General features: G+C 35.2%; 1 protein-coding gene across 11 annotated transcripts in view; it reads left to right on the top strand.

Annotated features, from left to right (window-relative positions):
* The window catches only part of LOC105202232, a 24,875-nt gene continuing 5,355 nt past the window's right edge, over positions 1-19,520 (top strand). For 2 of the 11 annotated variants that reach the window (XR_005576225.1, XM_026137619.2), the window contains exons 1-19: positions 1-400; positions 4,612-4,715; positions 4,888-4,950; positions 5,127-5,401; positions 6,044-7,887; positions 9,394-10,471; positions 11,522-11,542; positions 12,198-12,422; positions 12,811-12,985; positions 13,566-13,829; positions 14,008-14,366; positions 14,849-15,116; positions 15,965-16,018; positions 17,064-17,369; positions 17,442-17,828; positions 18,012-18,270; positions 18,416-18,625; positions 18,738-18,890; positions 19,304-19,410. Coding sequence is in view for 10 of the 11 variants with exons in the window: in XM_026137619.2 (XP_025993404.1) it covers positions 4,930-4,950; positions 5,127-5,401; positions 6,044-7,887; positions 9,394-10,471; positions 11,522-11,542; positions 12,198-12,422; positions 12,811-12,985; positions 13,566-13,829; positions 14,008-14,366; positions 14,849-15,116; positions 15,965-16,018; positions 17,064-17,369; positions 17,442-17,828; positions 18,012-18,270; positions 18,416-18,625; positions 18,738-18,890; positions 19,304-19,410 (6,006 nt within the window). In the remaining variant the exon portion in view is untranslated. Of the gene's footprint in view, positions 401-438; positions 985-4,107; positions 4,716-4,887; positions 4,951-5,126; positions 5,402-6,043; positions 7,888-9,393; positions 10,472-11,521; positions 11,543-12,197; positions 12,423-12,810; positions 12,986-13,565; positions 13,830-14,007; positions 14,367-14,848; positions 15,117-15,964; positions 16,019-17,063; positions 17,370-17,441; positions 17,829-18,011; positions 18,271-18,415; positions 18,626-18,737; positions 18,891-19,303; positions 19,411-19,520 lie in introns of those variants that run through there. The other 9 variants (XM_026137620.2, XM_039456903.1, XM_026137622.2 and 6 more) reach the window with 9 other exon arrangements.

Raw genomic sequence — 19,520 nt, forward strand, 5'->3', positions numbered from 1 at the left:
TATGCACCATTGTCAACGGGCGGTCGGGCAGTGTCCGTCGGCTGGGGCAGTTTCGCGCAGGTTCGCGATATGGAACGGCGTGTCGCGGAACCGTGAGATCGTTAAGGCGTCGCGGATCGGGATCGACGACGCGGCCAGAGCGCCCGCCGCTACGGATATGGCGGACATGGTCGCGCATTAACGTCACGCAGAGGCACCGTACTCACGTACTCCACCTCCTCATTATCATCCTCGTTGTCATCGTCGTCGTCGTCGTTGTCGTCAGTCGTCATCCCGTGTCGTGAGAACGCGACGCGAGAACCGTAAACTGCCGAGGGCGCCGCAGAGCGGAATCGTGCCAAGTCGTGCGGCTCGCCCGTCCAAGAGATGCTTGCGCGCACATGGTGACATCGTCTTCCGGGTCAGTTTTGAAAGTTTTTCCGCGGCAGAGGTTTCTCACGGCGGCGGCTCGCGCACCTTCCCGGCGACGCCGCTGCCGCCGACGCCGGACGTCGGCGGCGTTTCCGTTGGAGGCCCCGGCGAGCTCGGCGTGGCGGCGCGCCTCCATGGGGAAGTCATGGGGTGTAATGGCGATCGGGAGGATGTTTCGTTTCGCGAGCGCATTTGCGGGCTCCGGACGCCACGTAGCGATTAGCCCCTGCCAATTGTCACTCTCGTCAATTGCCAATTATCCGTATCGACGCTGACGTTCGTCTCGGTGCTTATCGTAAAATTGAGTCAGGCGATTTGCAGGTAGCAATGTCCGCTGGCGATTAGGAGTCTCCTCCGCGTTTTTTTCCTCCCCCTTTTACGGAATTGGTGAATTTAAAAATGGGGACTCTTGTTTGAATATCTTTTGTTTATCTTTGCGAATGCTCGCAAATTTTTCGTGGCTCCACTCGTGTTTTATCGTAAGACGACACTGTTGACGTTCTTATCAGAGCTGCATTAAAATTGATAACAGTTTGCAAATTCTTTGCTTCGATATGCTTGATGCTCTATTAGGTAAAGCTACATTGTTTGATAAAGTTGCTGAATTGATTATTTGGGAGATATCTCTAATGTGTTAATGTTTATTTTTTTTATGTTATTATTGATGTTTTAAATCAATTATAAAATTTGTGAGGCAATTTATAAACAGTGCCTGATGGTTAATGTGGAAAATGCTAGGAATTTATGAAATTTTGTAATTTCAAGATTATATTTAATTAATGTATTTCATTAAAGAGCATTTATTTTATTTTTATCTTGCAGATCATAAATTATGATTTTTTTTATTGACAAAATGATTAGTACAGTTCTTTGTACTGTCTAGCACAATATATTTGTAAAAGTATTGCATTTGAAAATCTATGACAATTTTGAAAAAGAATCTGTAGCTAAATTATGTCCCACAAGTTTAAAAAAAATTAAATGACCTTAGTAAATATGAAGGGCTTGTTTGAAGAAAACTCAACTGTGACGTTACTACTTATTTTTACAATTTTAATTAGTTCAAAAAACTTGGGAAAAATTTTTGCGCATATTTAATGGGATTCTCGATTGTGTTTAGCTAATTTTAACAATTTATAACTTTACTATACTTTCAACATAATATTAATTCAATGGACATTGGAAAAGTATAAAACAGTTTACTTGTACTACAAACTACTAATCAAATTTGGTATTCACTAATTGTAGAGACAAGTTTTACGCCAATAATAATAAATCAGATTGTAAATATGAAATTATTAGATTAAGATTGCTTCTGTAATTATCAGTCAAGATTATTAAGTAATTAAATTGATAATAGATTGATATCAAAATTGTTATTGGGTATTTATATTAGATATTTAATATTTGAAGTATATACACATTTAATAATTCAGAGATTAAATTTCATTAATTTGTTAAAGTGTGTTTTATTATTGTTTACTTTTGAAATCAATGATAAAATATATGAGACAATTTATAAACAATGCTTAATGGCAAGAATGGGAAAATGTTATGAATTCATGAGTTTTCTGAATTTATAAAAATTGTATTTAATTAATTTAATTCATTAATGCACGTTTATTTTATTTATAAATCATAATCATAAATCATGATTTATTTATTTATTTGTGATTTATTTTATTGACAATTTGATTAGTATAATTCCCTGTATTCTCTAGCACAATACATATATGAAAGTACTGCATTTGAAAATCTAATGATTTTGAAGAAGAATCTGTAGCAAAGTTAGGTATATGTGTCACAAGTTTTCTAAGATTTTTTAACAATTTAAAAGTGATACAACAACTTATTTTGTTACTTATTTTTACAATTTTAATTTGTCAAAAAAATCTTATGTACTAAGAACATTATATTTAATATTTGGGATGATTTAGCTAATTCTAGCTAATTTTAACAATTCATAATTTTATTACATTTTTATCGAAATATTGATTCAGTGGACACTGGAAAGATATAAAGTTTATCGGTATCGAATTTAGTGTTCAATGATTGACAAGTTTTACATCAATAATGATGAATCAATGAAGATTGTAATTTGTTAAAATATTAAATTAAGATTGATTAGGTAATTATCAAAACAAATTATTAGGTAATTAGATTGATATTAGATTATTAGGTAATAGATTGACATAGATTTAATATTAGATTTGGACACATTTAATAATTTGGATATTAAATTTTATTAATTTGTTAATGTATGTTTTGTTATATTGTTAATATTTTAAATCAATGATAAAATTATGAGATAATTTATAAACATCGCCTAATGACTGCGAGGAAATGTTATGGATTCATAAGGTTCCTGAATTTTAGAGGTTGATTTCATTAATGTGATTTCATTAATTTTATTTCTATTGACCTATTAATTTATCTATTGATTAATCTTTCATGTGCAATATGAAAATATATATTATTTGATATGCAATGATGATTTTGAAAAAAAAAAATTTATCACAATATCATGGAATTTGTGATGTTTAATTAATTTTATATATTTATAATTTTATTAATCTATCAAAATATTAATTTAACGGATGTTGAAATACTTTCATCGAAACAAGTTTTGTATAGTAAAATTCAATCAGATTTTGCGGTTTTATGTGAGATTGTTAGACTAATCTATAAGATTGATATTAAGTATTAGATATGTGATTAGACATACACACAATAAACTATAACATTTAACGTAACTTTTATACACACGTGTGATAAACCTGTAACATTTAACACATATCTTTTTTTTCAATTCCAACACAAGTATAAGCAAATATGAAAATACAAACAATATAGGCAAATAAAGGCAATGCCTGTATGAAAATACAGGCAAGGAAGAAAAACTAAATTTTTAAAGTTAAACAATTCACAGAGAAAACTTTGTATATAAAAATAGATTAATTTATTTTTAGCAAATCTCAAGCAGAGATTTGCATCTGTAGATATCTAGAGTACACACCTTGATAACAAACGTTGTGAATGAACCCCTCCCCCCCATAGCATTCAGTACAATACAAACGTATATAATTGTGTCTATAGTCATGCGTGGAATTATATGATCACGTGAGCGATGCAAAATTGCAGCTCTTTTCTCATCTATCTACCATAGGGACAGCATTCAAGTATTGATTACAGCAACATGGTGTGCTATGGGAGGAGGGTTGAAACCAGGCATGGCAGACCCACCTATTATATCTTACACCTGTCATTCAGCTTTTATTTCCATTAACATTTTTCTGACACATAAATTGGTAACAATTATGCATAAAAGTGTAGGAAAAAGAATGTAATTGTAAAACAAAAATATTTTTACATAATTTGTTGTTAAAAAGATTGAATATTTTAATATTAATTTGCAAATTATAATAGCATAATTTTTATTTGCTTCAATTACTTACATTTATAACAATTAAAAGTGATTTTAAAGTTTGTTTTATTATTGTTATTATTTTGAATGATTTTAATAATTATACGTATATAATAATTACACATATTTTAATTATTTATAATTTGATTAAACAAAACTAATTTTTAATGTTATTACATGAAATACTTTGTACTTTTTTTATTTTTGGAATTTTTATTTTGGTATTTTTCAAGAACATTTTTTCAAACATTTTATATTTTAATATTTTTTATTTTAGAATGTTTTTAAATAAATGTTATAAAAATAGTAAAATTAGGGGAAAATATACGGTATTAATTCTTTAAGAAAGATAAATATTCAAATTCTGTAAAGGTCAGAAAATCCAATTGACTGTGTTAATGTGCGATAGCTATAAGCAACAATGGCAGAAAATGTATGTTCTTTGCTATACTATGAAAGCATGAAGTCTAAACAGATTTAACTTGTAGAACGTTAATCTTAACATTGTTTTAAAATAATTTCTTTTTCTCTTGACAATTCAATATAATTTATTACATTTACTAAATTGAAAGTTTGTTTGGCAATAATACGATAAATAAAGCAAGAAAAGATATTTTATAAATCAATTAAAATTATAATCGTAAATTAAATTTGATTAATTAAATGTATATAAAATATTAAACTGCTGTGCATGTGTACACATATGTATATTTATATATCTTAATCTTTTAACTTTAATTTCTAATTGAATTTAACATAAATATATTTTTTTACAGGTTACTGCAATGAAGTATATCAAATGCGTATGAATGACAATGGGCTGAAACACTTAAACGATTAGCACTTATATATAAATATCACTATTTCTTGTCAGCTGTAGGTAAAGTATCAATCAAGTATTTCATTAAATATTATTAAAAATATTTTGTTAAAACATAAAGTTTTTTTTTTAAGAAATTTTAGATATTTTAAAAATATTTTTTTATATTTAAATATGTATAAAATTTGTTAATGGTATATTAAGAAGATATTTTCTAATAAAATTATTTCAGATTAATAAATAACTGCGATTGGACCGTGAATAACACAATTAAATGGAGGAGAGCCAAGGAACGGTAAGTGAAGAACTATGTGTATATAAATTCGCACAAGATATATCATCAAGCACGAAGTTCCTGCTGTGATTGTTCCCTGGCACTCCTCCATTTAATTGTGTTATTTTAGATTGAAAAGGCAAGATAATAATTCTCTAAATAATTCAAAATATACCAAGTATATTTTCTTTTGCAAGCTTGAGCCAGACATGGCAGCGATAGAAGAGAAAAAGCGAGTGGGTGGCTCCAAGGTGTCAGCCATCGCGAACATCTTCCAATCCAAGCCGCAACTAGACAATCTGAGTCACAGAACGAACAATATTCTCTCGGATGGATTTAAGGAGCCAGCTGTTCCATTGAAGGAGTCCCCGACGCAAGTAACGGTGGTCAGAACTGAGAGCCATGTGGCACGTTTCAACAATGCGCGAGCCCTCTTCGAGAAGCTTGGCGAGGAAAACAAATCGAACAGACCGTAAGTATGCAGTTTGAATGTGTAGAAAATTTTATTATATTTTTTAAAATTATTTTATTCATTTTTATTAATTATCAGCGTTTCAAATTTTTTATTTATATTTTGTATAGATTTATGTTTAATTTTATTTATTAATTTATTATAAATTATTTTCGATTATTTTTTAACTATTGTTACAATTTTTAATAAACTTTGAAATCATACAGATGGATCTGTAAAATACACATTAAATTTTTATAATTTTATATTAAAATGTAACTTTCTGTTATGTGATCTATTAAAACAAAAATTCTATTATTAAAAAAATTAATTTTAAATTAAAATTACAAAAATTTTTTTCGATAAATATGACATAAAAGAATCATCTTAGCGTTTCAAATTTTTTTTCAATTAATAATACTATTTTGTATAAATTTATCTTTGATTTTGTGATTTAGCGAGCATTTTGATTCCGCAGTATATATTTTATATCATCAGATTTCTCTGAAAATATCAAATTTATTGAAAAATATGCAGCTTTATCAGAATTATAAAATACAAAATATCAGACTAAATTACGAGAAATTCAGGAAAGTTTACATGTACAAAAATATAATTGTAGAATTATTTCAGTATTAATTTGCATGCTTATTTAATGGACAGGGTGGAGCGGGTTACGAAACCGAACAATCTGCATGGTCTTCGGTCTCGCTCCAGTTCCGCGAACTCGGGTTCCGGGTGCACCTCGCCCGCGAGATCGCCCCGTCCTCACTCACCCTCTCCCCCGGGTAGCCGTGAACACCTGAGCACGTGGAGCGCCAGCGTACCGGCCCTGAACGCTGAGCGGCATTTTGAGAACGGCCATTGCGCACCAGAGCAGCGACGTCCTGGCGCAGGCGTAGGTAAAGTCGAACGGACGGGCAAGGAGAACGATCGTCCGGAGCGGCCGGAAAAGCCAGAACGTCGGCCAAATTCCAAGGAGCTCATCGAGAAGCAACGGAATTGGACTAGCCACTTCTCCAAAGCTAGACCGAATCGCTACAATTCCGATCCGAATCGTTCGCTAGTCCAAACCTCCCTGAATTCCCAGAATGCTCAGGGTCAAGCGCAGCAATCGTCACCGTTCGCTGATACGTGCCAGAGCGCGGCAGCTGGCGACTCGGCCAGCCCAGCTGCCAGATCGGCGAGCTTCTGCTCGGCACGCTCACCCCCACCACCACCTCCGCCTGTCAGGAACTCGTCCGCAGCTAGTAGAAGGGAACGACCGGCCAGTATCGCCGTCAGCTCGTCCGAGCTGCTGGAGAGTCCGGAGTATGCAACGGTGGAGAGGTTTGACGAGATTTCGCCAACGATTCCGGAGTATGCCGTTGTGCAGAAGAAGAAACCTCTGAGCAATTCGAAAGATGTCAAAAGTGACAGCGTTGATAAGAGTCAGGACTCCTCAATGCCAGAATATGCTGTCGTGCAAAAGAATACTTCGAAAGCGGCTTTGAGGTCAGCGGAGAATTCCAAAGAGGCTTCCAAGGCACAAAATTTAAAAGGCGTAGCAGCTACGGAGGCAGTTACGGGAAACAAAATCTTAAGTTCGAGGTCGATGGAGGCTGCCAAGGACGTTTCTAAGTCTACCGTGCAGAATTTGACAAGCTCTGCGATTGCGGAGCCAATTTTAGCAAACAAAACTATAGTTTCAAAATCAGTGGAAGATGCTAAAGAGACTTCTAAGAGCTCTGCGCAGACTGTAAAAGGCCCACCAGTTGTAGAAGTAGTTCCAGTATGCAAAGACACGGTTTCGAAGCCAATGGAAAATTCAAGAGAGAACTTGAAAAATTCTACATCTACAGAAGAAGCGCCAACGTTTAAAGCTATAGTTTCTAAACCAACAGAATCTTCAAAGGAGGAGACCACGGAGGTTGCAGAGGAATCGAAAGAAGTTACGAAAGGCTCAGCGGTTCCAGAATCCAAAACTGCCATCGCAAACGAGTATAGCGACGAGAACACCGAGCAGACAAAAGCGTCGCCTGTAGCGCACTACGAGGCTTCTAGTCCAACTCGAAGTGCCTCGAAGGACAATGTTTTAACGAGGAGGGAAAGCGACCTGCTAGAGGCTCCGGAATACTTTAACTGTCCCCCAAGCCCGATTCATTCGCCGGCGAAGACATCCGAGTGGAGGAACGAATGGCTGGCGAAAAACGACGAGATTCTGAAGAGGACTGTGGACTTGAAAGATCTGAAGACCTTGTCGAAGGAGGCTCTGGAGACGGAGCAGCGTGGCGAGGTGACCAGGCCGGATCCGAGACCCGATTGGGCGAGACCAAACGCGAATGCGAAGAGAAAAGAAACTGTGGACGATAAGAAAACTGAGCTGATACGATCACCGGAATCTGAACTGGGTTTGCCCTCTGCGGGCACCGACAGTGCCTCGTCCAGCATGAGTTCACCTAGTTCACCGTCCAAGGATAGCAAGGAGGAAAAAGCAGAGAAGGAGATGTCAGAAAAGCATCAGACAGGTAAGATGTCAAAAAGAGCCTTGTGAGACGGAACTTTCGTAGACAGAAAAAAATGCAAAAATTATCTCGATGATGTACAATTTGGTTTCTTTAGCTTCAGTTTAAACATAAGACGAGAAAAAAATTAAGAAAATAATTATTGAAGAATTATTAAGTGATTTTCGAAAGCATATTAAAAAATAATTTTTATCTAAAAAATATATAATTTTGATCATTATATTAATCTTATGTAATGATTTTAATTTATATTTAGATGTATTAAATATTTTTATGACAAATACTTGGCTTCAAAAATAAATCTTTACTTTTTTGAGAGGCGTGCGATGAAGCCAGGTGACTTTCGCTGTCGTGGGCTGGCAGTGTGCCAAAATGCCAAAAAGTAAAAGTACAGACGCGGCCCCCTCCCCTTCTTTCCCCTTTTCTCCTTCCCTTTGCTCTACCACCCCCTCTTTACCAGTGTGCCACGGTATTATTTATAGAAATCATCGTGCGGCTTGTCCAGCGGCCAAACGCTCGTGCCTCGTCGCGTTTACTTTGCAAAAGTGTCTCTGAAGCTCTCTACGGAATTTTTGGGATTTAAAAATTGTCAATGTTGTGCTCCAAACAGTTCTAATCAGTACAGTGACTTCTTCGAAGAATGAATTATAGTGCACGCGTTTTATAAATACGAAAAGAGCAAGTTTGTAGAATGCTTCGCTATATAAATATGATAAATTTAACAAAAAAAATAATAATAAATTTATGAAAATAAAAAATATAAAAATGTTAATTTGATAATAAATATGCACAAGGCAGTCTAAGTATGTTAATAATTTGGTGAAAAAAATGTATATTTTTGCAAGTAGAATTTTTCAAATCTAAACATTCTTTTATATCATAAAATAGTAAATTAATAAGAAATAAAAATTAAATATTGAATGATTAAAATGAAAACTAAATAATTCATCATGAAAAAATGAGTCTTTTGATGAATATAAATCTTTTACAGCTTGAATACGTTGTAGTACAGGAGTTAAATAAAAAAGGAATTAAATAAAAAAGAATTTTACAGAAATTATGTAAACACGGAATGAAGATTTACACATTCTAAATATCTCTTATTACTTAAATTATACATGGTTGATTAACAAAAGCGAGATAACAAATTACTTTGAAATGAAATGCTAAGTAGCATTAAATGGCTTAATGTAAGCTCCCCAATGAGTGCTATAGTTTAATTAATTAATTTGGTTAAAGGCTATATTCTGCGCGAGTGCGTGATCTCATAATAGAATACACAAGACCAGTGTTTATATATGCAACGCTGCGCTATATTTTGTATCAATATTTTTATTGGAGCGCGACGTACTCCAGAAAGACATAAAATTATGTGCCTGCGATTACTTTGCATCGATTGTGGAGGTACTTCGGCATTTGTGTCTTGGTTCGATAAGCTGTTCCAGCACTTTAACGTATACGTTCTCCAGTATCTTTAATGCCATCGTAAATTTTATTTTTCAAATTCAGGTCGCAACAGTTATGACTTGGAAGCGGAGGACCAGGAGAAGCCGGCTACGTATCAGAGCTGCGTCTCTGGCACGGAGAGCCTCGCCGAGAAGGATCAGTTCAAGTTCAGCGAGACGGATACTACCACGGTCATTCGACGTTCTCACGTGCGCCTTGATCTTCAAGCGGCGGGTCTGGGTCCACGGCCACCCTCTGTCATCAGTTCCGACCAGGAGTATCCGCCGCTAGAGCACAAGGAGATTCCCGTGCCCTCTCCGTACGCCAAGAAGTTACAGCAGAGTGAGGAGATTGTGTCGCAGAGTAATACCGAGTGCAAAGTTCAATCGAAACCGAACACGGAGGCGAAGAGCCTCGGCGGCACTATAGAAACAATGAAAATCAATACCACGTCCGCGGAGGATATGTTGGAGGCTAAAGTGAAGTCCGGCGACGGAGTGTGCCAGAAGACGGTCTCGAATGCGAAAAATGATCAAATCAAAATCAGCGTGAGGGAGAAGATCGCAAAGAACCGGGAAGAGGTCTCCGGCAAGCGGTCCAGCTTTGTCGAGACGGAAAGCAAGGATAGCATAGACAAGGCGAGCCTTCGCAGCCAGGAGATGAATAGCTACGGACTGATTACGAAGGAGAGCAAGGACGAGGAGAAGTATGTGACGGAGATAGCGAAATCCGAGGTCAACCGAAAGGAGTGCATCGCGGCGGTAAATAGTGTCCTGAGCAAGAGGCTAGAGAAGGAGGCGGAACAGCAAACGACTTGGGAGCAGGAGAAACAGAAGGCTGAGTTGGCGAAGCTCCGGTTATCGGAGAACAATCAGAGTTCTTCGCTGGCGCCTAGTACGCAGAAACATTCCAGCAAGAAATCCAACGATCAGTCCGTGTCGGAGAGCAGCCAATACGAAGACAGCGACTCCAGTGACACGAAGACTGTTACGAATGTGGAATGTGTAGCGAAGGAGTTACAGAACAATTCTGCTGCAATCGCGGAACAGCAGGTAGCCTCGAAGAACAATGTCAATCACATCACTCCGGTGACGCCAGACACCATGACTCCAGATGAGGCTGAAAACCTGCTGAGCTCTCGGTAAATATATAGCGAGTAAGAGAGAAGAAAAATTTATGGAGTCGATGTTGTGTTCTAAATGATACATAGAAAGAACAAGAATTTTAGAAAAAAAAACAGGGTGTTTACTACTGAAAAAACCCAGAATTTTCAGGAAATTTTATCTTTATTCTCGATACTCGTTAATTTTTCTGAGATTTTAAATTAGGAGTATTCAATTGTTGGAATTTTAAATTTAAATTCTATTTCTCTTTTTATGGAAAAAACTATTTCTTTGATCTTTCTTTCCTCGAGAAATGCCGATAATCGATTAACAATAAATATGGTATATATCTACGTACATTTATATACACAGCTCAGCTACGTACATTTATATACACTTTCGTGTAACTCGCAAATTTTTATAAAAAACTCAGTGACAATAAAAGACACATTGTTTTAAATTAGCGTATGTTCAATTATTTTTCGAATTCTGTATTTCCGGTGAACTAGCCGTGTATTGCAGAGAGATCGTTGTATGTCATTAAGTTTATATTTTTTTTACTTTCTCAAATTTAATATTTAAAATTTAAGTAGCTTTTTTTTGATTATATGATTAAGAATGTGTATAATAAAATAAATTTTATTTTAAAGCTACATTAAAAAAAAATTTGTAATTTTATTTGGAATCTTTATAAAGTCTTTAAATAAAATTTCTAGAAAATCTGGGAATTCTCAGGAAATTTTTATAAAATTTAATTAAACACCTTGAAGAGTGAGAATTGTCATTTAAAAAAATTTTAATTCTATTGATATTGACGATTTTAGTATCAATTTAAAACACTGATATCTTTTGGAATGATGCTGTTTCTAGACGCTGCTTTTAGCGTATAACTTTCGCATCTTTATACAGCAATTTTTCATAGCGTACCTACATTTAATGGCATAATAAATTTCTTTTGCTGCAATTCTTGCATCTTAGTGATCTTTAATTTGAGGCTTAATATTAATAACTTTGTTTTCTTTCATTTTAATTCTAATACGTTCGTGTTTATTTGAATGCAAATCTGCTGATTGCCATGGTCCGTACAGCATCCTAGAAAAGAAGATTAGGTGAGTACATTGACAATTCTGTAACTTGATAACGGAAGCAGATATGTTGTCTTATAACAATTGCAAAATATTACGTTGACATTTTAATAGATTTTATTATTTGCTCAAGTGACCCGATGAGAAAACATATAGTTATATCTTATAAAAACCAGTTTTAAAAAGAAACAGACCTTATTAGAAAATTTATATCAAAATATCTTTGTCCTTAAAATGCCACTTTTTTTGGTTTGATCATGTTTGTAATAAAAAGATCGAAAGACTGAAAAAATATAACTATCTTAATCGTTTTCTTATTTTATGAAGAAAAATAATATAGAGAAAAAAATAATAGAGAAAAAAAATAATAGAGAAAAAAAAATAATAGAGAAAAAAAAATTTGTAGAAGTATCATATAAAATCTATATATTTTTAATCAGTTAACATTTAATTGTATTTTTATGATGAGAAGATTAAGATAACAGAAACTACTTTTTTAATTGTGAGCAAAGACTTTGTTGAATTATACAGATTCACCTTTAGTACGAAAATGTTCTAAAATTTTTTTTTTAACGGATATAACTGCTTTTGTCATTCGACTACAGAATTGATTTGCTATCAGCGATCACGTAATGTCGTGCGTAAGATAAAGTGAATGATTCGTGAACGTACAAATTAGACAAGGTTCGGCGTTGCTATCGGACGAGGAAGCTCAGGAGATAGCGAGGTTGCTGTCTCCCACCTGTGCCAATGACGCAATAATAGGTGATGGGATTTCTAATGACAAGGATAAGGAAGGACAGGACAGGGATAGGGATGACCAGGACAACACGCCCGACTGGCTGTCCGATGTCCTGTCTGCTCCTGATTCCAGTCTTATCAATAGTGCCACTCATGATTATAGGTGAACGAGCTTATTTTTTATGTCCTTTCTGTTGCATCTTTTTGCAATTTTATTTATATCCTCTCTCCATTTTCTTTAACGATTTTGAGCGAATTTTCAATCTTAATGACAATTATTTGGTGGATTGTTGAATTTTTGAATGGTAGCGTTTTTAAAATTTTCTTTTTTCTGCATCTTCAGAGGATTAAAAATTTTTTTATCTCCTTCAATATTTTAAAAGTACTGCATTTCTTGAATTTTTATCTGGGATAATAGATGCTCGAATTCTTGTCAATTCTTGGAAACTGGAGGACTAATGGTCTTTGGACTTTTGGAATTATGCTAAAATCTTTAGATCTACACACTTAGCTTTTCTGTCGATTCTTCTTTAATTCTTTATTTATTTCAGTTTGTCTCATAGATCTCGCAGTGACCTGACGATAGACTCGTTGACGGAAAGCCAAATAGGATCAGTCACGGGAAGTGAGAGCGGACTGTTGGGCTCCGTCAGCAGCTTGAACGAAGCTAATGATGACACCGAAACCGAGCATCAAGACGAGTATATCCCAACGCCAGGAAAAATCGTAATTATACATATATATGATTATCTCAGCGTTATCTTCTTTTTTTTCTCAATTGAATTGAATCAGAAAGTAAATATATTCATGATAAAAAAAGTTAGCAGATACAAAATCAGAAAAAAGAAATGCATGGTTTTTTACAACAACTTTTTAATAGAATGTTTTATTTCTATATTTTTTTATTTTTGTTTGTTTAACAATTTTTTTTAGTTTTTTTTACTATCTCAATTTCAAATAGTTTTGGGGTATTCTCGCTTTTGTGTTTTAAAAGGTTATTTTTTTTTTAGTTTTTTTTTATAGATTTTAGTAATTCGAAGCGTAAGAGAAGTTGCAAATTTAAGGTAAGAGACTTGTGCAAAAGTTTTTATCAATGTGTAAATTGTTTGCAGAATTTTAAACACGTTTTTCTTGTAACTTCTCTTGAAATTATTGTTACGATAACTCACCTAATTTTAATGTGATTAACTTAAAGTTTTTAGAAAATTTTACATTTTTTTCTCTCTTTCTAAAAGTGAGTACAAAAATGATATGATAGAAAGTGAGAATATCCTCATAACTTGGATCCTCATTTCTTATTAATCAGGTACTTGTGGAGAATGGCGTACATTATTTCGAGGACGGTCATTTTTGGATGGAAGTAGCGGGACTTCCGGAGTCGGACGAAGATGATGAAGACTATCCGTCCACCGTACCCGTCAAGAAAACTTCCAAAGTGTCCTTTGACACCGGTCCCATGCGAATTTATTCCACACATTCTGTCAATGAGTACGATCGCCGCAACGAAGATGTCGATCCTGTGGCAGCCAGTGCAGAGTACGAGCTGGAAAAACGCGTCGAAAAAATGGAGGTAATTTTAAATAGTTTCTTTTTTTTTTTTTTTAATATTTTATAGAGCAAAAATAATAGCCCGATTGAAAATTTTATTGGGAAGTGATATTACTAAGTTTTTGATGCAAATTTTTATATTTTAACGCCTTTTTCCTCGGAAAAGAATTCGTTATTACTAATCTTGAAAAAAAACCCAGGTGTTTCCTGTCGAACTGATGAAGGGCCCAGAGGGTCTAGGCCTGAGCATAATCGGGATGGGCGTGGGCGCGGACGCGGGTCTAGAGAAGTTGGGCATCTTCGTGAAAACTATCACGGAGAAAGGTGCGGCCGCGCGCGAAGGCCGAATCCAGGTGAACGACCAGATCGTCGAGGTTGACGGCAAGAGTCTGGTCGGCGTGACGCAGGCTTACGCCGCTAGTGTACTAAGGAATACCTCCGGACTTGTGCGATTTGTCATCGGCAGGGAAAGGGACCCCAAGAACTCGGAAGTGGCGATGCTAATCAGGCAGAGTCTCCAGGCGGATAAAGAGAGAGAACTGGCGAACGCTGCCAATAGGTAAAATAGCACATTTATGTAACTTGAACTTGGAATAATTATCATAATTAAGATTGTGCTTTATATTTATTAGTTCTTATATTGATAAATTTTATTGTAATATATAATATGAAATAGCCTAATAAATTGTGAAAAATCTATTTTCTAAAACTTAGATATTTTATATTTAATATTTATGTAATCAAAATTTTATTGCTTAAGTCTCAAGCAATGTCACGAAAGTATCATTTTTTTTTTTTTGTTACGTTTTTTCTGTTCCGATTTGAAGACTTGCGTTTTCTTTTAATTTAAAGTTGTGTGTGTGTGTGTGTTCCCAATGATGCCTTAATCCTTGCTCGCAAAAATTCTGTGACGAAACTTTATGGCCACTCCAATGAGAGCCTGAGGCATCTTGGAGTGCTGAGGGAACCACGTTTTCTGTAACAAGCGCATCTATTATAGCGTTACAATAAGAACGAATCTTAACCGACATTGAAAAGAAGAAGTTTTTTTTCTGCGAGCAGGAAGCTCAACTTCTCTGACGCTTCTCCTGACGGCCAGCGAGGAAGCGAGGACATCTCGGTCGGCAGCGGGATGAGCGGAATTCCCGGATCGCCGGCGATGTCCTCCTGCTCGGAAGGAGAACCGGCGCACAGTCCAATCGAGAACTACCTGTCGCCTTCTAGTCGCAGCCGATCTCCGATACTCGGGTCGTCACAACACAACACCACGCAGAACGACGTAGACAGTCTGAGATTGCTCTTGCAAGAGGTATTTTGCGCATTTACGTTCTGTGCTTCGCGATTCGAATGTACCCCTCTTCATCTGTTTATTTAAGGTTGTATTGGCTATCGATGAAAATGGCGATGAGTTAATGAAATTTACTTAGTAGATTTTAGACACATATTTACATGAAAATATGTATGTTTACTTTTAAAACTGTTTACAAGCTTTTTTAAAAGTTATTGTAATTATTAGTGATTTTTTATGGAGATTCGCGAAAACCTACGACCTAATAAACTCAATCTCTAAGGAAAAGATTAGAAAATGTTATTGAAAAAAGTTATTATAGAGATATTAAAAATTAAGCTTGTAAAGTCCCAGGAATAGGTAAGCACTGAAATGTCGCAAGTTAACTGTACAGTAAGAATACATATAAACCGCATGTAAAATCTTATTAACGATTATTAAAACATATTATTATTAAACTTTATTTAGCTAAAGCTAAAATGAGTCTCGAATCCAGAGTACATTTCAAAAATCTTGTTGTACTTGTTAATAATATAAGTAACTCTTTGCTGAGCTTGTGTAGCTAATACATCCTTAAGAATCTTATTCATTTAGCAAGATGTTCATGCACCTTTTTATTTATATACGTGTGGTGTCAGTTTGATTTTTTTTTTGTAAATAGTCATTAGGTTGATAATGCATTGTCCAACAATGATATTCCATGATACGTAGCGTATATATTTGTACATACTTTCGTGTGTATATGTGTAAATTAAGAGAGTTGGGAGATGTCACATATGTAAGTTTATTGCAATTGCACAGTGTGTATTTATTGACTTTTTTTGTTTTTGTTTTGCTTATGCGCTATGCGTGCCGTTGGTTGCTTACAGAGTCAATATAAACTCTCATTAGCGGACGAGGAAGTGGAAAGACTCAAGGCGAAGGTAACGTAATATTATAATAGTTACCCAAATAATGTCAATTAATCAGACTTATTTAAGTAATTAGTAATTGTTTAAATTAATAGAAAATTTAATATGCGATGCACAACTTCTTTTAGGCGTAAAAGACTTATTTTACTTACACGTATACTTAAGCATGCTTCACTTATTAATCTTTACTTTCACGCTTTTGTCTCTGCACTGTATTAAAATGCGTGAAATATTAAATGTATATAGCTTGCAGCTTGTGTGTATATTAATGTATATAAATAATCAAATTTAACCAAGGGGCTGTGAACCAAGCAAGGTATTCGTCTTAATAAACTCGAACTATATTTAACATAAAATTAAAAATTATAAAAAATAAATAATTAAAAATTCTTTTTATTATTATAATTTGTAATAATTTACTTTCTACGTATTACTTTTTATGAAAAAATTGAATATTTGATGTATCTTATTTTTTTTTATTTTATACAAGATTTTTCTAAATAAAAATATTATCTCGAAATTTCGTTAAAGGAAACTATAATAAATAAAAATCCTGAATAACACACGTTCTTCACTTATAATGATGATAATTTATTACAAGTTACTTAAACGCTTTTAAGCAGTTTTTTTATAGCTTACAAACATTTCCTGCATTATATTATTATTTTGTTATATATTTACTGAATCAACTGAAGCTGTTTCTTTCATACTGCATGCTTTTATTATCTTCATAGATAATTTTTTTTGTGCTAATTGATATTGAATAAACTTCACCATTTAACTTTTGACATAAATATTTTGATTGCATCTTACGACAAATAGCATAGTTGAATTTAAGAAAATATTACAATATGCTTGTACAAAGTTTTTAACGACAATTTTAAAAGGTAGTATTTACAAGTGTATTTATTGAAATTTTTGTAGTTTTAAAATTTTATTTTCTATCAGATCTCAAGGTAGTTTCATTTGAGAACATTTTGTCTGTGATGTTACATCATGTATTTTATAATTTTATAAAATTAGTTGTATTATAAACTCCATTTTACGTTTTGAACAGTTAGTAGAATTGGAGAACAGCGGAGCTGGTAGCGAAGAGTATGCGGCCAAACTACGGGAATCAGGATTGCGCCTTCACGAGTCGGAGAGAGCATTGGGTACCGCCCGCCAAGATCTGTCGACAGCCAGGGAGATGCTGTCACAGGCGACGGGTCAAAACGCGGCTCTGCAGCAGAAGTACGCCAGAGCCAGGAGGGCTGCCAGGGAGCTACGCGCAGACATCGCAGCCAGAGACGAGTTCTATCAGCAATTGTTACAGGAAAAGGACACAGAGTACAACGCGCTGGTGAAAAGTCTCAAGGACAGAGTACGTATTGAAATGTACGACTGTTATTTGGTCTTTGACAGAAAACAAGTATTTTTTTAAAATTTATTTCAGGTAATCACGTTAGAAGTGGAACTGACTGAAACTCAGAGGCGATTTGGCCAACCGGTACGGTTACCATACGATAACACTACTACTAGGATAGTGACGCCGCAGCTCTCCCGCAGACAACTGCCACCGCCGCCTTCATCGACCAGCTGCCAACTCTCCGATACGGAGACCTCCGACCTCAGTAGCCCGGATGATGGCGACAAGACTGCAACTGTGGAGAGGAAGCTACCTCTGCCGCTACCAGTGAAGGAGGAATTGGATCGTGCCGTACCGGCCCATCGTCTGCTGGATAATTCTGCTGGCAAGAGCAAGGCAGAGCTAGCCAGCAGAGGCGGTTTAGCCAATCGTCAGTTGCCCAGGCGATCCGGGGGCCTTAGCAACAGTAGTTCTGTATGTCATTGATCTTGTATTAATCCGTTAAAAGTCGTAATTGCGACGCACAATGTTTGTTTGAGTGCTAACGCCCAAAAACTAAAATATTTGCTAATTTTAAAAATAAAAATTAACACGTACGCTTTAAGATTTTATTTTTCTTATGATGAAGTTCTTATGATAAAAAAATTCTTATTTTAGGATTACGGTTTGGACGAATCGGGCGACAACACGGACGATGATTCCTCTTCAAAACTGACCTCGCAAGACAGTAGGTCGCCCAATGACTTAACCTCCAAGCAATCCAACCTGAGTTCCTATTCCAGCACTTCATCCATCAGTTCGCTCAAAGGAAAATCGCACATGGATCCTATACATCCCTCTGCGATCCGGCAGCACAGCACCATTAGCTCGCAAGTTAGGGCGATGACCGAGCAGAGTTGGCCCCAATCGCAAAAAAGTACGTTAATGCGTTCGTTTTGATACTGATCGACTGTTATTATTATCATAATTTTATTATACATGCGATATTATATAATTTTTTTTATATGTATCCTCTAAAATTTGTTTTTTTTAATATTAATTAAAAAAAATTTTTTTCTTAGTATCTTTGACTGGACCTCCCGCGTCATTGGCCGAACAGCTGAAGCAGGTTTTGGCCGAGCGAGAAAAGCGACTCGGTGGAAACGACTCCTCGAGGGAGAGCTCCGGAGATTTCAGTGATCTCAACAATCCTCACAATAATGATCCGACTATGGTTACGCATCATCTCGTAGAAGAGATACGACAAGCTGTTAATGAGGCTAATCAAAGAGGTAGAATAAAACTCTTGAAATGTGATGAAAATTAATAGTTAACAATTTAAATTATCACCAATTGCAGTAATAACAATATGATCATGTTGTAAATTTATACTTATATTTTTAGTGAAAAAGGTGGCGATTCCTCCGTCGAATTTGATTGGTAGTGGAGGCGCCCCGTGGCATCATCCGGGAAGTTCTCCTTCAAGTTTGTCCTCCGGCGGTTCTGTGAGTCCTCCTGGCCTTGATCCTAGTCCTTTAAAAGCTGGTGGCCTCCCAGGTACTTGAGAAACTTTACGTGTTAATGTTTATGTGTCAGCACTAACGCTTCGATCACTCGGTCAGGAATTAAAACTGAAATTTTTAGATTCGATTGAAATTAAATATTTTCTAAAATGACTTCCCATTAAATTCTTTTTTAATTATCTCTACGCAATTAATAACACTTTATCTAAGGACAATTTTGTGCTTTATTCACTTAAATTTGCTTTGAACGCATGATTTTCTTCGATATCTTTTTTTATGAAAAATGATATTTAAAGCATTTAACGAAACAATTATTAACAAAATATAAAGTATGCTAACATCTAGAGTGTAGATAACTATTAATTACTGATAGAGTGATTACTAATAGCGTGTTAAAATCTTCACACCTTATACTTACTTTCCGTCATGCATGCATTATCAATATAGATTCGAGCACAGTTTGGTTGCCCGCTCACCTAAGCGACTTTGGTTTAGGTGACAAGAAGTCCCACTTCTGGCAGAATGCGCCAATCGCAGATTGGTCCAAGGAACAAGTGAGTATTCCATCGATTAATTTCATAAAATTTAATTCGCAATTAAGAAACATATTTTCCTTAAATATTTTAAATGTATTTCTTTAAGAAATAAACTTTAGAAAGCTTTT

The sequence above is a fragment of the Solenopsis invicta genome, chromosome 13 (genome assembly GCF_016802725.1).
Source record: "Solenopsis invicta isolate M01_SB chromosome 13, UNIL_Sinv_3.0, whole genome shotgun sequence".
NCBI classification, from domain to species: Eukaryota; Metazoa; Arthropoda; class Insecta; order Hymenoptera; family Formicidae; genus Solenopsis; species Solenopsis invicta.